Below are 20,730 nucleotides of genomic sequence, written 5' to 3'. Positions count from 1 at the left end.
AATTTCCCGCAATTTTCGTGCTGCTATGGTAACAGTAAAGCACGCGACTTTCGCAGGTTTTTCTCTTCACGGCAAAGGTTCGAAACCCTTGGGGCTTTTAAATTTCCTCTTTGAAGTTACAAGCTTCTCTTGTGGGCTAAAGAATATGAGCATTCAACACTGAATATTTTTCAGCGTATGAAATTGAACAGACCGTCAAAACCCAAACAACAGTCAACTGATAACAAACTGGGGTTAATGTTGGGTTACTGTCATAATAGGGGAGGGGTAGGTGCGCAGATGCTAAGACATCAATTAGCGAGGAAAATATTAAAAACATATATTTAGGACAAGTCCACTTCTAACAAGTACACTTCTGACATACTGACACTGATCTGTTGATTGTTCAAGGATTTATTTGTCGTCGCATTTTTGTGATGGATCACAAACTTCCAATTCCAAAGGATCTCATAAAGGAAAGCATGAAATAAGATCACTTGTGAAATCAGTTTGGATTTCACAGTTCATGACATAATGACGTCACATTATCTCTTGCAAATACGAAGTCGTAGTATCAAAGCAACACTGACCGTGTTTTAACAAAGAAAACATTTTCTGTGTCAACACGAATTGTACAGCCACGACCTGCAAACGGACAGACTGTAAACTAACCTTTCAAAGGTCTCCTAAGAGATAATGAAGACAGTTCTCGCTAAAAGTATTTATCCTTACGAATGCTTTTGTTTTAACATTCACTTTAAGGGTAGTCATGCCAGTACGGACACAGTACAATGGTTTTGAACAATGCGCAATCGATTATTAACATATTCCTCAAAAATTATCGCCCTTTCTAAACAAAAAGACCAAACAAAAGATTCTTTCAAACATTAATGAGTCCTTGAGATGCCAAAGAGCATGTTCGCAGTTCATTTACGGATTAAAAGACTTACGAAGCAATTGTCATGGAGTAGAAACTATGCCGATAACGAGATGGGATTTTAATTACTGGACGCGTTGCTAAAAATAAGCAGGTTAGACGTGGCTTTATCTTAAGCTAAGCTTTGGTGAATTTGCGTCGAATTTTCTGAAAGAAGAACTTGAATCTAGCTCTAACCGACTGGAACGAACGCAATAGACATCATGCCTCAAATAACCGCAAGCGATGTCAACTTGAGTTCATCAGTCATAAAAGCACGTCCTTCTGGAAACAGTAAAGCAGCGAGAAATGAAGACAAAAGTTTTAAAGGACAAGTTTCAAACGAAGAGGAAAAAAAGTTATCTGAGAATGATGGACGCCGTGATGTATTAAAAGACATCAGAACTGAAGACTGCCTAAAATTACCAACTCTAACAAAAGCTAAAAAATACAACAACGGTGTAAAGAGTAGAGTTGAAGTTCTTTTAAAAAGAAGACAATTTTCTGATCTGACAATTCACCAACTGAATTCAGATTTGTGTAGAAAACATAGGGAAAATTTGTCATCGTCGTGTTTACGAAACCACGAAGTTTCTCCCGGCATGCAAAAACGTATACCTATTGTTTCTGACGAAAATGGGGAAAACAATAGCGAAGAAGGAAATGCAAGGCAGAGTTTAAAGGAAAAATCCTTGGATAGCAAACTACCACTCTCTTGTTCAATTCTTGAGGGACAAAGAGTAAACTTAAGAGAGAAGGCTGGGTTAAACAAACAGCGGAAACAAATCCGAAAACATAGTGAGCTTCCACATGCAGAGAAAGGAAACAAGTTACCAAATCAAAGTGACACTTCTTCGAAAGACCCTGATCATATTAAAACCTTTTTAATGAAATCGATGTTAACACGGAGAAATACGTCTGATACAGTTTCAGTAAACACTGGAAAGCGGAATGACAGACCGGTATTTCATCTACCGAAGGCAGATAAATACGATATCAGCCCTCGAGGTCTAATAGACAACCAAGTTTGCTCTGTTTTCAGAGTAAAGGATGTCAAATCATCATCGCTGTTTTACCCAAGCTTCAACAATGCTTGGAGTCCAAACCGGGACAACTATAGAATTAAACATTCGGTGTTTAAAGCTTTCGCACAACAACCTGCAGTGTTTATAAGGGAACCATCCCCAGTGGCTGGGGTGAAAATACATTTAAAGGAACACGAGGATTCGTTCACAGAAGCGATCCAGGCTGTTGAAAAAACAAACGCACTAACCTCAGCTGTTGACACAGCAGTGACTCGACAAGTTAAGAAATTTGTTGTAAGATTACCACCAATTTGCTGAAAAGTATGTTAGTTTGTACCAAAAATAGTTTTGTATCGCAGTCTCGTCTCTTCGTTTGGCTAACATGTGACGTCCACAATTAATTTAAAACTAAAAATATTATTTAGAAATATATTTATCAACGTCGTTGTTGTTGAGAAGGCTGCTTAATTTTAATGCAATCTTGGACCAACTAACTTACCAATTTCTCTCGCCCAAGAGCATAACCTCAAGTCCACATTCTTCCTTTCCCCGGTGGGTAGGGAAAGTTTACGGTTCTCGCAACGTCATCACAAGGAAAGACTGAGCCCAACTAGTTCCCAGTCGTGTTAAATTACGAGCGGCTGAAGATGTCGCACAGTAGGTATCAAAACCTTTAATCTTCTATTAATCTGTTCAGTTGTCAACAAAGGATTATGCAGTAGTGTGAGTTACAATTTTCTGCTCTGTTTCGCTCTAAAATGGTTTGAAAATGTCTTGATAATTCAGGACGCTGCTAAAACCTTTTTGCTCAATTCAGTGAAACAAAGATCACTTTCCTGAGCCCAGTCTCTCTGCCTCTCGGCAATCGAGGGCTCGGAATTTATCAAAGATCATGATTTTTTGCTTTCTACAAAAGAGAAGAGACTCGATCACTCACTTGTTTTATTTCAGGTGAAAAAAAGTAAGGTCGCTGTAGGTTTTATCATATTGGCTTTGCAAATATTATGAAAGAATCTCTTTATGCTAGATGAAGTGTTGGATAAAATAATAAGTAAACTGTAATTTAACTCTGTCCATCTCATTTTATCGGAAACTTAAGTGAACCTTTCAAAATTAATCTGTCAGCGATGAGATTAGTGACCATTAATCCGTCTAGGAGAGTACTATTTTTAGACTGATAAAATCACTCAGCTATAAAAGTTGAGAAATGTTGGCGCCATTATTAACAACTACTTCCGTCGCCTTAAATCACTGTTTCAGCCAGTTTGTATAATTACTCGTGAGAGATGTCGATTTTGATCAGAGCTTAAAAACGTGCACAATCTTTTACAACATATTTCGACTAGCGTTCTATCACAAACGATGCATCCTGATTGGCTATATGTCAAGTAAGAGATTACCCACGATTCCTCGATGCCAGTCATCTCTCTGTAGTCCCCTTTTATACTCTGTTGGCGACGACTGATCCTCCCTCTGTTCCCCCCTGAAAACCATGTGATCCTTCAAAATGCTCCACCCTCCCCCCTGACGATAAATATAGTCTGGCCCCTAAAATCATTCGCTCTCGATTTCTATCGCGTGATAGCAAGTTTGCACTTCGCCTTTATAAACTATCACGCGATAGAAATCTCAAGCTCATAATCTCATAATTGGTACAGAAAGCAGGTAGTATTTAGCGACCACACGCGAAGAGAGTCAGTGGACGTGCAATTACAGTTACTACTGCTCCTTGATTAAATCACAATGAATCAACAACACAACCACGCAATCAAAATCTCTCAGCGATCGGCATATTCCCTTAAAAGACCGACGCTCAATTTTAGACATTTCTGTCGAATTATCTGTCTGATGGAATTATCGAACGAATCACAAGTTTCTAATTATTTACGGACTGCCAGATAAATTAAATAAAAACATTGAGCTAGGATCATCTTAAAATCACAGAGATTATGCCATCGAAGCAATTGCCCTTGATCTGAAAGATTATTAGCATAGAAGATTAATAGAATAGATGACAGTGAATTTGACAAGATAATGCTTTTCAAGACAAATTGCGCTCCTATGTTAAATTGAGGCAAAATTTTATAAAACCGTCTGAAATTCCGCCCCGGTCTGAAACGAACTCATGATGCCGCGAAGAGTCTGCAGCAATCTAAGCTTGACTGTTACAGGAACAAACCCGTTTAAATCAACGATAGAAAAAGAAACAAAGTCGGCCGATGAAACTTTCAATTCATTTTATCACCAAGCGTCTGGAGAGAAAGAAGAACCGAAGGCGGAAGCGAAAGTAAAGCTCAAGTCCAACCCAATATTGCCCACTATCACAAAACCTAGAAGATTTTGTGAAGAAGATTCAAAAGATTGTCAAGATCTTTTCCAGATACGATATTATGACTGTCCTTTTCAAGGAGCTAGAAAGTCAAGGAACAGTTCACACCGTTCAGGAGACTCCAAGACTTCAAGACACACTTCCTCATCTGATCAGGTAAACCATCGTGATGGTGATGGTTTACCAAGATTTTACCAGAGCTTTGTTCGGCCTTTGCTACACGCCACTGTACTTGAAGGCCAGAGAGTGAATTTGAGGGGAAAAGATGAATTGGACGGTCAAGAGACACAGCCGCCCCACTGTCCACCTCACAACAAAGAAATTTATACACCTTGTCCTCAAAATGATTCAAGGTGCGAAATCTTTGTTGAAAGTATACAGTCCAAAATAAGTTCTTTAAAATCCAGTGATGAGGAAATGCAACCGATATTTCACCTGCCAAGAGTGAATAAATGCGATACATCACCTGGAAACATAAAAACCGACAGCGTCTTTTCGGTGTTTCACCTTAAGGGTTTTAAATCGTCGCCGATTTATTCGAGGTCTAGAGACAGTTGGGTTCCACACCGTGATAAATACTATATGAATAATTCAGCTTTCTTTCAAGCACTCTTTCAGCAGCCTCTCGTGTTGCTAAGGCAACCATCGCCTGTGGCAGGAATTAAAATGACTTTAAAGGAGCACGAAGATTCTGTTATAGCTGCCATTCAAGCTGTACAGCAAACAAACACCAAAACTTCAACTGCTGAGACGAAGTTGACTCAGCAAGGAAGAAAGCTTGTTGTTACGTTGCCGCCATTATGCTAAGCGTATGACGCGCCTGTTTGATTAAATGAGAAGATTCAATAAGTGCTTGCCTTTGGTAAACGTTTAAGAGAAGAGTTTGTCGAGAGAGGAAGTCTAAGCTTTAAGTAAAAAAACGGGAATGGATTTAAATAATCCTTAGCTGTCAACAGTAAGTAGTGTTCGTAGGAAAGACAGTTCTCTTCTACATCGCTTGTATCCAACGCGAGGCCGGGAAAATTTGACCAAAGACCAAAATCGACCTATCTAACACTTTATTTTCACCATGAAGCATTGAGTTACAAAGCGATGATAGTTTGTCTGCAAAAATAGTTAATTCCACTATTTGCCATTTCCTAGGCTTTCAATCGCTGTAACGACTGAAAAAATTAAGCCTCTTCTGAAGAATATATTTCCCATTAAGGAAAAAAGTGTCTTCTCACGAAGCTTACTTACGGAAATAAAGTACCATCTACATTAAAAGGTTGTGTGCCAATAAATTTAAAGCTTCAACATCCTCCCCCAGGGCAGTGAACAAGGGGTGAGGAATTTGAACAAAAAGTGTCAAGTCTTTCGCGAACGAACGGTCCAAAAGAAAAGGTCTACAACATCTAGGTTTCAAAGCTTCGTCAATGTGAAGAAAGTTAGGATTTCTCAGGGAAGAGGGGGCGATTTTGAAGCTTCGAATTGATCGACGCATCGCATTAAATCGCCCCATTCAAGTCTTACTTGCTTTTTCCAATTGTCAATGATGCATATATCGATATATCGTGTTTTCATTGAACTTTACCACTAGGACCCACAATCCTCTAGGCAAAAATTGAACACTGTGCAAATTATTGTCGAATTTTGAAGGCAGTTGAAAAATTAGTAGCGGTGGGATTGAAACTTAATCATAATGGATTATATTATTTGGAGTTAATATTTTTTATCAAAACCTCTGGATTCCTCTATTTCGCTTTGTTCGATCCGGTTAGTGTCAAAGAATGCAAAGTTAACTTTAACATATACAGCGAATACTCAAATTTTGGGACTTAACTATTATGGTAGAAGTAGAGCATATGTGTAACAATTCATCCCAACCCCTACCCCACCGTGACAACTATTGTATTTATTGGTCCTTGCCCATGGTTTTCTTTACTTCTCGCTTGGCCAATGCCCCAAGATGCACCTCGTCAGGGCCGTCCGCGAGTCGGAGAACACGAGCCCACGACCAAAACTGAGCCAGCGGCTGATCGGAAGAAAGACCTGCACCACCAAATGCCTGTGAGATATTTGTGAAAATGATATGATCATAAATGAACGTTAGGTCGTTTTCTCACAATTTACAGTCAATATCAACTGTAGAGTCACGCTATCAATTGAAGATCGCGACATTTCGACTGTTATATTGCTAGCCTAAGTCAGCCAATGATTTTGAATCATGTCGCTACTTATATAGCGCAATGCCTCATGGTTACTGGGTCTTTGCACATTTACGGCACAAGCTTCAACAAGTTGTTTTACAAACCTGCATTGCTCTGTCAACGACATTTTGAGCCATTCTCGGAGCGACAACTTTAATCATAGCGATCTCCGGTGCAGCGGCCTAAAAAAAGCGATAAAAATGATCAGACTGGAGGAATGTTATGGACTCCTGCGTGACACGGATTTCTACCTTATTTCCTACTGTATCCATTAGATGAGCAGCTTTTAGGGTCAGAAGTCTGCAAAACAAGATAAATCAATTTAAACTGAATAGTGAAGTGTCTTGACATTCTAAATAAATGCACACAGGTCAAATATTCCTTAGAAATAGAACTCTAAAGTTCCTTTCCTGATATTCATAAGGTGCTAATAGAATGAAAGAACTCGGCAGTAAAATCAAGAAGATATCCACTAGCTTTGTACAGAGGATTCGGACAGGTCTTAAATTAATCACTTCCGATCACTGAACTGATAGACAAAATAGAGACACTACAACGCAGGGTTAGCAGTACACGCTGTCTTGTTTGACCCACCTGGCTTGTTCGATTTCTATTCTAGACTCAGCAATGTCTTGCAAAATAGTTCCTTGCTCTACAAGAGGTTTGCCAAAAGCCACTCTTCTTTTGACCTACATGAATGCGTAATTTAAAAAAAGCATTGTATGAAACAATGTTATGGTAGTATTTGGTACAAAAACGAGTTACCGACAATATCGAATACTTACCCTCTCGATCATCAGCTCCAGGGATCTCTCGGCCTGTCCTATCAGACGCATACAGTGGTGAATACGACCTGGGCCCAAGCGACCCTGAAATGTCCATCACGTTATCAAAGAGTTCATTTATATTTCACTGGGATTGACATAAGAAAGCTCAATCAAGCAAGTGAAACATGGTTTAATAGTGAAAGAGATGAGAGAAGAGAGGTAGAGAGATATAAATACGGTGAAGACGAAGGAAGAACGAGAGCGGAAGGGTAAGAGGCAAAAAATAGCCGCTCAGTTGAGAGGAAGGGGAGACAGAGGCGGAAAATTCTGATTTTTATTTTATTACTAACCTGGGCAATCTCAAACCCTCTCCCAGGTCCCAATAAGAGATTATCTTTTGGTACTCGAACATCTTTGAAAATGACTTCAGCATGACCACCTATCGTACCAAAACGCATCGTTAGCATATTAATAATGTATATGAAAAAATTACGCGCATCTAGTTGGCTGAAAACGAGTGCATTCTCATGCAACATGGGTGCAAAGTTGTAACACGAGTGCAAATTAAAAATACCGCGCGCACACCAAAATATTTACGCCAAATTGCACTCGAAATCATATTATTACCTATTTCTATTATTAGGACTTTCCTTGAGAAAATATTGTTGTGCGTGTAAGGAGCTAAGTGACCCCTAAATTTAGACTAGACTTTTTTAGTAGTTAGGAAGATAGGACCGAGTGACGGAGTTGATTCAGTGACATCGGTCAAGTTAGTTTTAAACCCAAAATCTTCACTTATTAGCAATTCTCCATTATATATTACCTTGTAAATTAGTGAAGAGAATTTTGTGTTGTGTCAAGGTAACACCTTACAGCTTATGAATTTGTTATCTGTCAGTATCGAAATTGTGAGATGAAGTTAGTTTTAAGAGACTAGTAAGAGTTTGAATTTGTTGATTTAGAAATCCCTTAATAATAATAAAATTTACTTACACGGTGGGTCTTGGTAACCCAGAACGGATAAGGGTCGCACCACCGTGACTCCGGGCGTGTCCATGGGAACAAGAATCATTGCCTGTAATATAATAAGAGAATAAAAAATTCCGATGTATCATCGACTCTTCCTTTCAAAGAAACCTTCTGTGGGGATCCAAGACAAAGTAAAGGACCTGGAGAAATCATGATCGATTCTATAATCACCTTTGGAAATAAAAACAGCAAGAACGATAATCTGATCCAAACTAACTTGCAGTTAACAGCTGCCTTGCTTAAATGTAAGGTGGGTGCCTGGGGCATTCAGGGTCTTCCACCGTGGGCAACCAGCCTCTAGATGGAATATTACTCCAATGATTGGAAACTACCTGCAACAAAGCAGCTAGCCCCGTGGAGAAAACAAGGGGTAGGTAAGGCTACAATCATGCTGGTTGGCTATGAAAGAAATTGGAAATTTGAGATTACCAGTACGACATTTGTTATGGTGTTGGCGAGCATTACCTGTTGCTTGTGTTTTGGAGCATCAGGATCAGTTTTTCCCATAAAAATACAGATCTTACATCGAGGATCCATACCACCTGTCATGAGCACAGAGAAAGAATTAAGCAGAACATAAACAAAAGGACAAACAAACAAACGATCAAACGAGCGGGCGCAGGAACCAACGATCGAACGAAAAAACGATCGAAAATGAAGACCGAACGAACCAACAAACGAACAAGAGATCGGTCGAAAACTGTCTAAGAGAAAATGATTGCAAAGGACAAAGAAATCATTTCTGTTTGAAAATGCATAAAAAGACAAAGTCGCACTTGAAAATAATCACCTAACAAAATCAGAATCAAGGGGGAAATTGTTCTCTTGCACTACAATAATATAATGGGGTCTCAGCCGTGGCTTATGAGAAATGGAAAGGAATCATCCAAATATTGGGACAAACCTGATGTCCACCATTTGTGTCCATTGATGATGTAATTCTCGCCATCTAATATGATTGAAGACTCGATGTTAGTGGCGTCCGAAGAGGCAACCTACAAGCATGATACACATATGTTGAGGGAACTGATATGTTAGGAAATCTGATGTGAAACATGTGATACTGCAGACTTTAAAAGCAATGCTGGGTATCACTTAGGACCGAGTTGCTTTGGGAATATCGGAAGAAAACAAAATACAATCATTTCACCCCCAAGATCTGCGGCGACCTCCTTAAAAACGGCGATGGACGATCTCCTAAGAGAATTCTCAGGTTTACTACATTCTCCAGTTTACATTTCCCTCGTCATATCCAGTTTCCTTGAGAAATAGTGATGTTGCAAGAAGTTATATATTCCGGTAACTTCTGAGAGTTAAAGGACTGAGACAAAAGACAGAAGATGGCCTTGAGCTTCAGATTTGCATTTTGAAGCCTTCAGTGGTATGAATGCCAACAACCAGGAAAATCTAAAGAATCTCCAATGCCATAATGAACTCTTCAGTAATACGAGTGTAAACCGCAAACAAGTAGCTTTTTGAACTCTTATAACATTAACAACCTCCCAAAAACTATCAAAGTAGTTTCCAAATGAAGGAGAATGGGTATTTTTAAACTGTTATCTGTTACTGGACAACTGACCTTAGGTTCTGTCATAGCAAAGCACGATCTTATTTTTCCATCTAAAAGTGGACGCAACCAACCTTCCTGTGTGTAAGAGACACAACGATATAGTCAGTCGACAGCGAAAAAAGAACAGCTTTAGATTAAAATTCTACCCCTTCCTTCTACCTTGATTATAATCAAGTAGAAATCAGTTTTAGAAATAATTTTCATTAGGAACCTACACTGGTTTTTTTTGAAAGACTCAAGGGGCAAATCCATTTTCATGACTTTTGAGGGTGATAACATACCCGCTGTTCTTCTGTGCCATATTTGATCAAAACTTCCATGTTGCCAGTGTCTGGAGCAGAACAGTTGAACATCTGTTGACGCGAGGAAAGATAAGACGCTATTTGCGAAAAAAATACAAATTTATTTTGAAAATCTACCACCAAACTCTTACAGGATGTAAGTTTCGAAGGTTTCATCTCCTCTCTAGTGTAACAGATCGCATGACACCAATTTCAGCAGGTATTTGCAATGACATCTTGCGTGAAACATCCCACAATGAAATGATGATAGCCATACATACCACGTAAAAAGAAACAAGAAAGGCAGTTTGAACAGAAAAGAACTGATTTGCTTACAAAATTTTACAGCATTTGTAACAAAATAATAGGGTTTGAATGACCAATCAACAGAAGTAGCTATTTCGGATCAATGACAGTATCTGAGCAACTGCACACCTACCCCTCCCCTAACCCTAATTTGTTGTTAGTTGACTTTTGTTGGGTTAGGGGAGGGGTAGGTGAACTTTTGCTCAGATACTAACATTGATCACTATTTCAAACCGGACTAACCTCGGGTCCGTATATTGATCTTCCCATCACCTCGCACAAGAAAGCGTATTCAACATTCGTCAGTCCGGCGCCATATCTAACCTCCGGATCCGCTTCAATTGGAATGAAAAGATTCCACAGACCCACGGATTTGGCTTTTTCCTGATTATTGAAAGTGTTTTCAGGAAAGAAAAAAAGCATAAGCGTCCAGGTCACTTGATAAAGGTTGAATCATAAAATTTTCGTCACAATAAACGTGTGGCAAGGCAAAAGAAGGGGCAAAAACAGTTCATAAAAAAGCATTGTGAGCTTTCGTTCGGGGCGCATAAAAATTATTTGAGATCGCCGTTTCAGCGGGCTGATCAAAGAGCGCATTTCGTTTGGTAGACAATTTTCAGCTAGTTATCTCAAGCATAATTATTTAGTAAACGATATGGAGATAATCATCCTGTTTCTTTACAATTTATGCTTAATAACACTTTCTTCTTATGTGTCTTTAAGTAAGACGTGTGCCTGCGTGTATGTATGAGACGTAGCATGTGTAGTGCACCGACCCTATAATTTACATATATCTAAATGCATACTGGCACTAACTTCGTTGACCCCGTGGTTATTTTGGGTGCCAGTGACACCTTACACATTTGGTATAGAAAAAAAATTTGTATAGAGCACTCTACCAATATATTATGGGATAAATAAAGTTTGTCGTTGTTGCTGCTGCTGTTGTTTTTGTTACATGATTTTAATTTTATGACGGCGTTTTTCCTGAGAATGTCACACAACCTGATAAAAATGTGCACATATGCTGAAAGAGATGTTGCAAACGATTACCTCTTTGTTTTTCATTATCACGAGGAATAAATCGATTCCATTTTCCCCTCTTACTACATCGTCCATGCCTTTTAACGCCCAAGTATGATATTTAACTAAAAGAGCTCACTTCTACCTTAATTTCCTCTACCAGCGGATGAGGCGTCCAACAATCTTCAGAGGCTTGGTGCCTACTGAGCTCAGCCTCGCTCGGATACACGTACTCACTCATGAAGTCAGTCAGTTGTTGATACATGTCTTGCACGCGAGACGGAAGGGACTTCAGGTCAGATGGTAACGGACCTGGCATTTGTACAGTGTAAAGAAAGTTAACTAAATGAATCGCAGGCAAACTGCTTCGTACCTCAAAATCAAACCTAGAGTGCAAAGTGTTAGCTGATAAGAAGCAATGATTTAAAGTTGTTTGCCGTAAAAACCTGTGAAACTGGTGGGTGATGAAACCGATTGTGAATCATAAATTCTTGGAGAAAAAAATCCAGTTATGTTTCCAAAATTTTCTAACATACCGAGATCATACTTAAAGAGTTTTATTCTGCTAGTTTCTACTGCTGGGGTCAGATAACACATGTGTATTAACGAAAAAATCTTAGCAAGAATTCACCAATGCACAGTATTAAGCAGTTATCCAGTAGCAACATGTTCGCTTAACAAACCTGGAGAACCAGCATGAGCCGAAGTAGAATACATTCTTTTTGTTCCTCCCAGTTTCCCTCTATCAGTATGACCATTGGGTCCAGTGCCTTGAGAGGCTAACTTCCACCCGGTCTTCGCCATCGACTCAGCCAGTGCACCCACAGCTTTGGCATTTTCCGAGCTGGCCTGACCTGCCATTAAGACAAATATTACTCTAAGTACAATAATGTAAAATTAAAGCAAAATGTAATCTAAGCCAAGTCAGACTTGAGGCATGCAATTCTGGCTAGCGAAAGCTAGAATACAGCAGAATAGCAGGTGATTAATTTTGGATCAATGCCCGTATTTAAACTACTGGGCACCTACCCCTCCCCTAACCCCTAACCCAACAGTAGCAGTAGACAGATAACAAGTCAGAGTTAGCGTCAGATTGGGGGGGGGGGGTAAGTGAGTAGTTGCTCAGAAATTGAAATAAACAGTATCTCAACACAATTTTTCATTTAATGATCTATCACAATTCATAATTTATTTTAATTTACTAGGAAAATTCTGTGTGAGTTAATATAAATACTCAAAGCTCTGACATAGTTATGGTTTTCACTCTGAGTACGCGTGTTAATTTTGAAAACTTTACGAAACGTTATTTAGAAATACCTTGAAGAGCCCTTTTGTAGACTCCTTGAAGAATGGCAGCCACACGAAAAAACGAAAAAGCCATGTAAAAGTTCCATTTTTCGACAGATGGAATGCCTGCTCGCTGACAATACTCCTGCATGTACTGAATGTCGGTTGGAATGCCAAGAGAACTGGGATCACGGTCGGCAAAACCTAATAAACAAACAAACAAACAACCAGATAAGGATAAGAAAGAGGTTTGTCATGTTCGAATCTCTGAAAACTAAAGCAACTGAAAGATCTTCAGGATTGAAAGAATTAAACATTTCCACACTTATATTTGTTCACAAATGTGCTGTGGTTCAGTTCTATCCTCAGTTAAAATTTAACATCCGTAGGCTCTCCCTCACCCCCCCCCCCCTACAAGAAAAATAACGACATGACATAAAATCTATCTTTCAATATTCTTTTTATTAATACACAGATATAGTTCAGCCACTACTTGTAACAAAGAAAACTGCGTGCTTGCTGGTGAAAGACAGTTACGAGTCAGCTATCACCTGTCAAAGCTGGGAAATTTGGAGGTAGGTGATGTGGCAGACAGTTGTATGCCAAGTCGGACAGTGGATCACCAAGAGTGGACAGTTCCCAGTCTAGCACTGCTATTACTTCGGGCTTTTTTTCGTCGAAAATCAAATTGTCTAGTCTGCAAGAAAGCGACAAAATGTCAAAAGGACTACTAAGAACAAACCGTTCAGGACAACTGATACGTTACTTCATACTACTTCGATCCAAGTCACGTCACGTAACTTCACATTACGTCACGTCGCATCACATTTTGTGACTTCACGTCAGCTCACGTGGAATAACGTTAAAGCATCTGAGATGGATTTGATTCTCATTTCAACAGCCATTAAAGGGCACAACACAAAGAATTTCTCATGCTAACCTGAAGTCTCCATGAACAACTGTTGTTGTGTCATTTTCTGGTACATTCTCCAATAGCCATGAAATAAGTTTGTCCATTGAGGGTATTTCATGTGTCTTGCTGGCCTCGTATTGTTTGGCCCATCTCTCTGTTTGACGTCGAATATAGTTTCCTATGTAAAGAGAGAGAACTTCTAACTAACATTCCTGACAAAAAGAGAAGTTTAATTTCCACTTAAAGGGTCACAAATTGTGGGTACACTTCGATAGCACAGCGGCAGCCCTAGAAAATGATACACTATTATAACGATACTTCTCAGCTTTGGAGTCGCAAATCCAAAACCAAAGCAATATCGACGGCCAATTAAAGAAAACTTAAATTCCACAAGGAACCAAAGAGAACTCAGAATACAGCGCGGGAAAGCGCACTTTGCTTATTGGTCGAGAGAGAGGTGCGAGTTTTTGAACGAAGCATCGGACGAACAGCTGTCGTGAAGTAAAACCAATAAACGCGTTGGAAAAATTGCGCTCTAGCTGCTCGACGGATGGCGGTTATAGAGCTTCAAACATGAGGAAACGCGAGTAACAAAGTTGAAACTTGGTTGAAACTGGTTTTAGTTTTGTATCCGACTGTCAGGCCAATGCCCCTGTGCAGTAAATGAAAACCAACGCTATTTCGGATCATTTCAACTCTCAATTGGTAAACTGTTCTGCCTGGATGAACGTACCTCGTTTACCAAAGTCTCCAAGTCCAACAGCATCAATGTCAACATCATGAATCTTGAAAAGAGTTTCATTCATTGCGTGGTAAATCTCCTGAAGAAAATTAACAATTTGGCGCAAGTTTGAGGCAAAGCCATTGACGTGAGCCCTGAGTCCAAAATGAAGTCCCTAGTTATCAACACTAAGTCGGATGCTACAAAGCGGACAACCAAGCTCAAAAAGGAGCTGTACCAGAATAACCTAGCTTAAAATTGACCACCCTTCATTTCTTAATCTACATGAATATGCACACATGACGTTTCCGGCATTCTTGATCCTGGAAAACTTAGCCTGAATATTGCAAGTGTGTAATCTTCTTCATCCTTACTAAACATTGTTTCCCTCTCGACTCTTTCGTACTTATTTTTCTTCCGTGCGAGTCAATATTTCAAGGTTTCCTTCTACCTAAAGGCAACTCTCTAAGGACCAACAATCATGTGGCCTAGGTTCTTTGATTACTTTCAAAAACAACTCAAAAGATATATGATTTACATACTTTTCTCTCCTCCATTGACATGCCAGGCAAAGATGGATCCTTGAATAACCGTCCTTGGGCATATTCCATGACATAAAATGGTGTTCCAATTATGCTATCATGTAAAGGAGGGGAAAGCAATGAATAACTGTTTGTTAATAAAATTGAAGAAAAGCTCCACTAAACTGACCGTAGGTCAATTGACGGCCGACAGATTACCGACACGTACTCGGAGAAATGGTCAGCAACAGTTGACAAACGGCGACCGACCGGCAATTGACGGACAACCGTACGACGCCCGACAGACAAGCGACTGGCAACGGACAGACAACCGTAAGACGATGGACAGACGATCAACAAGTCACTGATAACTGACAGAAGCCCAACAAACGAGCAATAACCGACAGACAACCGAAGACAAACGACCGTCAAACACCTGGCTTCCCTCATACAAACGAAATACGACCGAGAGACAGCCGAAGAGACGACCCACAATCTTCACTTTTGACAGAAATATGATTTTCCACAAGGAAAACAAAAATGAAGTCTGAACTAAGCAAGAGGGGAGAGGGGGCAGGGGCTTAGTAGAACTTGAAGCATAACAGATCAGAGCAGTTTGAAATATATCTAGCATACAGAATAGAGAGGATAACTTGCCTGCTATCTTCACACAAAGCTAGAGTTTTTGGAACAGGAACACCAGCAGATCCAAGTGCTTTCATCACCCTGTAGTGTTGATATAATGTTATGCGTTATACCATATGGCATTGAAAATTGTGTAGGATTTTTATTTTACAGATGAGATTTCTTTTGTGTTATACGGGAACAGGTTATTAATTAGAGACGACTGGTATTTGTTTCTCTTTTTCTCTCTGTTGCGTGTGCTTGTTCAAGCAAGGTTTTATCAAGAAATTGTGCTTGCCTATTGTTATGTCAAAAGTTTCATAGTCTAACAACTAACAAGACAACATGAGTAAATGACCGGACGTGAAAATAAATAGCAAATCACGAGAATAAACTAACTTATATTCTCTTTCCACGGCATGAGCAGAAGGAAGAAGCTTTCCAGGCTGAAAGAGGAACAAAAATAAATCAGAAAAGATCACAGGTAGCTACAAAAATACAAAACTGAACTTGTGGCCAGCAAATTAAATGTTTTAAGTATAATAGATTCTTAAATGAATATTTCTTTATTTGGGTCTGGCACTAGTAATGATTTCCGAACATTCAAGACTTGACCATAAGTCATCACTCACAGGTTTTTTCCTGATCACCAGCTTTTGTCCTCCATATTCCACATAGTAAGTGGGATTGGACTGACCATGTTTAAACTGACGAATTATTGGGGGGCCTGAAATAAACCACAAGATAAATTGAAAAACCTACAACAGGACTGAAAAGTTTTTAAATTTAAAGTCCTGTTATTTCTATTCAACTTGTGTTTCAATTGAAACATTAATTTTAAGATAGGAGTTCACATTCTGTGAGTTTCCTTTCATTTGCAGGAGCAACAATGGCATAATCACATAAATGCACAAAATCTTGAATAGTTATTTTATGACAAGTCATTAAGTCCTGAATGTTTGGATAATTGGGGCTTTTTCAGCTCTGCAGCAGTTGGCGTTATGCATTTTTACATACAGTTACTTGAAACATGAGCTGATGACCAGAGTTTAATTAGTAAACCACTCAGAACACTAGAAATGCAATATTCAAACTTAAAAATTTGATAGTAAAAAATATTAAGAGAGGGATTACCATTTAATCCAACCACAAATTCTCAAAATGAATTTTAAAAGAAATGTAAGGCAGACAGTAAGGAGAATTTCCATCAAAATATTGGGAATGAACGGGCTTAAATGGCCTTTAATGAAAAGCACCAAGGCCAAAAAGATGTTACACATTTACACTAAAGTAAGCTTCACAACCCAGATCACTGACAAATAGCACAGACTAGATTAAGTCTTTTTTTTATCAATGCTTGAGATCACCTTCCTGCTTTAAGCCAAGTTCATTATTCAGGTAACTAACAAGGGACTCCACAGGAATCTGGTGACTTTTACGCACAGCTGTGGTCCCAGCAACAAAACCTGAATAGAAAAAGTACAAGAAAAAAAAACAGTTTATTGTAGATTCATGAGATTCACTTCAGAATCTTGTGTCTTTTCATAATTCTGGCTGTTTACCTTTAAGTGGAAAACTAAGAATGATCTCCAGCTCATGCAAAGCACTTCTTATGTCATCAACCTTTTGAAAGATAAAAAAAAAATTTGATTACAAAAAACATTTAGTTGGCTTGAAGTTGTACTGTGTTAGGCTAATTTTCAGTTGGCAGCCTTAGCATATTTGCTGATAAAAAGAAAAGAAATTCCAATGCCTTTAATAAGTAACTGATAGTTTTTAAAATCAATCTTGATGGCCTTAGTACATCATGTATCCACTAACTTCAAAAGTTTGCCATTTTTCATCAGTGTAATTCTGTCATTCCCTTCTTCATTGTAATCTGTTTATCACCAAGACCACTTTAATTCCTTAACCCTTTAACTCCCAGATCAAATTAGTAATTCCCCTTACTGTCAACCATACAATTTTCATCATGTTAGTTCAGAGAATTTTGTACTGGATCAACTAATTATCCCCAAATTGATATTTTTCTCTATTCTCATCACTTATCTGGTTGATATCATATTGATATTGTAAGGAGAAATTCTTTCTTGGTCACCTATGAGAATTAAAGGGTTAAAGAGGGTAAGTTTCTAAAGAGAATGTGGTGCTGCGTCAGTGGGAGGAATATAAAAAGATAACTTTGGTTATATTGACTCACTTGATATCACCAAAATTTTCTTTAATTCCTTGCCACCTTCTTTTTACCTTTATTGTTTGAAATCCCATTTTTTGTGCTGGTTTCAAATTTTTGCCAAAATCATCTAAAAACACCACCTCCTCCGGCTTCATCTTGAGCCTGTCCAACAACTTGTGGTAAAATTTTTCCTCTGGTTTTCTTGAACCCTCCAATGCTGACTCTAAAACCTTAAAGTTTATCATTATCCACATGTTAAAACTTGCAATTGAAGGAAGAAGGGCAAATGTAATTATTGAGAAAGAAAGAGCTGAAATATGAGAGAGATGTGAGAAACTTAAAGCCAAGGTGAATGACAGGAAAAGGACTGAGCAAGACTGAGGAAAAACTGGTGAATGGTGTAGTTATGAGAAGCGATAAGATCAAAGAAAAGGGAAGGAGATGAAGCAACTGGGGTGAATTAAGGGTAGAGAATAGGAAAGTGAAATGAAGATTAGATTATGAAAATAAAAAGGAGGAGGGAAAAGGATGGAGGGTTGAAGAAAGGTGTAAAGGAAGGAAGATTAATAAAAAGTGGTCAGGAGTAAAGAGAGAAGAAAAATGAAAAGAAGTGGGTGAGCATGAGGTAGAACAGTGAAGGGATGAGGAAGACAAGAAAAGGGAGGAGCAAGGGGAAGAATAAACGATGGAATTGGAGCCAGAGAAACACAAGAAGTGAAGGCTTATTTTGTAAGAAAATCATCTTCTAGGATGAAGCTAGAGCATAAGAGGTGGAGGAAGGAATTTTAGTACAGTCAGTTGCCTGTCCAATCATGTTTGGTAGTGTATAAAAAAAGGTCTGATGCTACTTGGTTCTCATCATCCTCAAGAAAATTAAAGGATCTCAATGAACTCCTAAAAGATACAACAAAACCATACCAGTCCCTGTTCATCGGCTCTCCATAAAAGCTGACCTTACAGCCCATTTATTTCCTCATTTTCATGATCTTGTTAATCTGAGTACCACAGGCCTTTCTTAAAAATTAGGGAGTTCCCCTGAACCAGTGAGCTTCTTACCACATCAAAATGTCTTCCATCTACTGGACAAAATGACTTCCCATTGTCCATCAACCAATTGTTTGTAATCAAAGCAGTTTTTAGGCCCTCTGCTCTTATACACTGAATTGCTGTTATTACTTCAGGATGGGGCTCTACCATGGCTGTTTGAATGCCACCAATTAGATCTTTCACGCTCACACTTTTGCTGGTTACTGACTGCAGGTATTCTCCAAACTTGTCTGAAAATTCTTCAGGTGAAAGAGTTCCACATTCAAACTGTGCCCAGATACCTAAAATAAGACTCAATTAATCAGTAAAGTTAGAGTAACTAAGAATGAAACTTTTTAAATTGGACATATTAATGACAAGTAACGTGAAAAGTTTAAGTTTCATAATACAGAATTGCTTAATAAGTACTTTCATCAGTCATAAAATGAACTTCTTCTGAATATAGGTAATATTTTGAAAGCTGTAAAAGGTTATGTCCAGGCTACATTGTGATCCAATGCTTTAAGATGTTGTTCATAACAAAGAGTAGCAATGTCATTAATCATAATCAGAAGTTTCATTTTGATCAAAGTTAATGATTACAAAAACCACTTTTGTCAACCATTAAAAAGGGAGGGGGGCAACCAACCAACTTAAGCCAACTAATTGACCTGATTAACCCTTTCATCTGTAAGATCTCATCAGTAGCTCTCCTTTCTGTCTTTCATGCAACTCTCATGATGATAATTTGGAAAATTTGGTATTGGATCAACAAATAATCCCCTTGTCGAAAATTTCTCTTTATTCTCATTACTTGTGTCCTTGATATCACATTACTGTTGCAAGGAAAATTTCTGGATCAGAGTTAAAGGGCTAACAGCTGCTACTTGAATTATGGACCTCATGTGCAAAATAACTTAGTAGCAGGTTTAAGGGGTAATGACTAACTGGGCAAGTAATGGCAATGTATGGATTGATCAATTCCCCTAACTGGCCTAATGACAAACCCACCTACTGACTGATATAATATCTGAATCAACTGCATAACTCAAAATTGACTGAATACTTAATTGATTAACCAGCAATAGACAAGGCATTTGCACATTCTATCACAGGGGCAGATCCAAGATTTTTCTTAGAAAGGGGGACGTAAAAAGAATTAAAGCACATAATAAAGAAGATGGCTAATAACTAAACAATAATATTAATGGAACTATTGAAAATACATAGTAAACAATACAGCAAATGTTGTGTAACCATGAAGTTATGTTAGAAAGCTGCAGGTTATATCAGGGAGCAGGGTGCACACCCCATGCACCTCACCCCTAAATCTGCCCTTGTATCATTTATTGAGAACTTCATGACCCATAATAGTTTTCATTTTACCTCTTTCACCACCAGCATTAATAGCTGCAGCAATGGAACCTCTTTGGAGACCATGGTTATCTTCAAACTGATGAAACAGGGGGACTGGTGAGGGGAGCACCACCCCTCCCATGTCAAATGCAACAGCTTTAGGCTTGATCGATTGATCGTTGACATAATGCCGTGGGTGAAACAGGCGGAAACAGCGAAGATGAAGACATCTCAGACTTCTCATCTTAGGAATCATTGTGTTATCTTGTTGCTACCAACGCGTCACCACAATGGACTTCGAATCATACTAACTTATCATGGCAATTTCTATCAAGCAAAGGTTGAATACATCCAATTTAAGATATATAACTCTGTAGGCTCCAAAATATACATCTTAAGTATCACAGAATTTCCATGGTCGGGGAAGGGCTAAAAAGAGAACTTAAAAATGGGTAAACGCAAATCCAAGGATCTGTTCTATTTTTTCCCTAATAAATCGACCTAATAGGTCTTGAGTAACTTAGGTCCTCTTTTAAAACCTGGAACAACGCTGGGTAACATTTTCAGAACTCAACAAACCAATATTTACCTGACTTCGCAAACATCTCTTCCCTCGAGTCTGGCCGCCATTTTGAAACCAGCGGTAGACTGGCACTAGACACTCGACCCAATTTCCCACCGTGTTAGGATAA

The 20,730-nt window shown here is 38.8% G+C and overlaps 3 protein-coding genes across 3 annotated transcripts; 2 read left to right on the top strand and 1 right to left on the bottom strand.

Annotated features, from left to right (window-relative positions):
• Positions 1-902: 902 nt before the first annotated feature.
• LOC131773753 (uncharacterized) lies at positions 903-2,309 on the top strand. Its single transcript, XM_059089696.2, has one exon. The coding sequence runs from the start codon at positions 1,120-1,122 to the stop codon at positions 2,236-2,238; it is 1,119 nt and encodes a 372-aa protein (XP_058945679.2). The 5' UTR covers positions 903-1,119; the 3' UTR covers positions 2,239-2,309.
• Positions 2,310-4,033: 1,724 nt separating this feature from the next.
• Positions 4,034-5,161, top strand: LOC131773735 (uncharacterized). The gene has a single exon (XM_059089673.2). It carries the CDS (start codon positions 4,046-4,048, stop codon positions 5,054-5,056), a length of 1,011 nt encoding a protein of 336 aa, XP_058945656.2. The 5' UTR covers positions 4,034-4,045; the 3' UTR covers positions 5,057-5,161.
• Positions 5,162-5,290: 129 nt separating this feature from the next.
• On the bottom strand, positions 5,291-20,679 carry LOC131773734 (acyl-CoA dehydrogenase family member 10-like). Its single transcript, XM_059089672.2, has 28 exons — positions 20,628-20,679; positions 20,069-20,365; positions 18,713-18,984; positions 17,728-17,886; positions 17,043-17,103; positions 16,848-16,946; positions 16,113-16,207; positions 15,880-15,926; positions 15,514-15,582; positions 14,878-14,971; positions 14,348-14,435; positions 13,642-13,792; positions 13,253-13,398; positions 12,732-12,905; positions 12,098-12,268; positions 11,560-11,726; positions 10,635-10,775; positions 10,086-10,157; positions 9,814-9,879; positions 9,139-9,229; positions 8,700-8,776; positions 8,199-8,280; positions 7,556-7,644; positions 7,224-7,307; positions 7,033-7,127; positions 6,690-6,738; positions 6,543-6,620; positions 5,291-6,296 (listed from the first exon to the last, which is right to left on the bottom strand). Exons 2-28 carry the CDS (start codon positions 20,292-20,294, stop codon positions 6,144-6,146), a joined length of 3,096 nt encoding a protein of 1,031 aa, XP_058945655.2. The 5' UTR covers positions 20,295-20,365; positions 20,628-20,679; the 3' UTR covers positions 5,291-6,143.
• Positions 20,680-20,730: the final 51 nt, after the last annotated feature.

The sequence above is a fragment of the Pocillopora verrucosa genome, chromosome 2, assembly GCF_036669915.1.
Source record: "Pocillopora verrucosa isolate sample1 chromosome 2, ASM3666991v2, whole genome shotgun sequence".
Lineage (NCBI taxonomy): Eukaryota > Metazoa > Cnidaria > Anthozoa > Scleractinia > Pocilloporidae > Pocillopora > Pocillopora verrucosa.
The sequence above is the reverse complement of the archived record's forward strand: the minus strand, read 5'-3'. Positions and strand labels throughout refer to the sequence as shown.

Coding starts and splice junctions, on each gene's coding strand:
- LOC131773735 (XM_059089673.2), top strand. CDS start 4,046: ATGATGCCGCGAAGAGTCTGCAGCAATCTAAGCTTGACTGTTACAGGA.
- LOC131773753 (XM_059089696.2), top strand. CDS start 1,120: ATGCCTCAAATAACCGCAAGCGATGTCAACTTGAGTTCATCAGTCATA.
- LOC131773734 (XM_059089672.2), bottom strand. CDS start 20,294: ATGATTCCTAAGATGAGAAGTCTGAGATGTCTTCATCTTCGCTGTTTC. Junction 11,727..12,097: donor GGCTCATGCTGGTTCTCCAG/GTTTGTTAAGCG, acceptor TACAAATGCCAG/GTCCGTTACCATCTGACCTG. Junction 8,777..9,138: donor ACACAAATGGTGGACATCAG/GTTTGTCCCAAT, acceptor TGCTCATGACAG/GTGGTATGGATCCTCGATGT.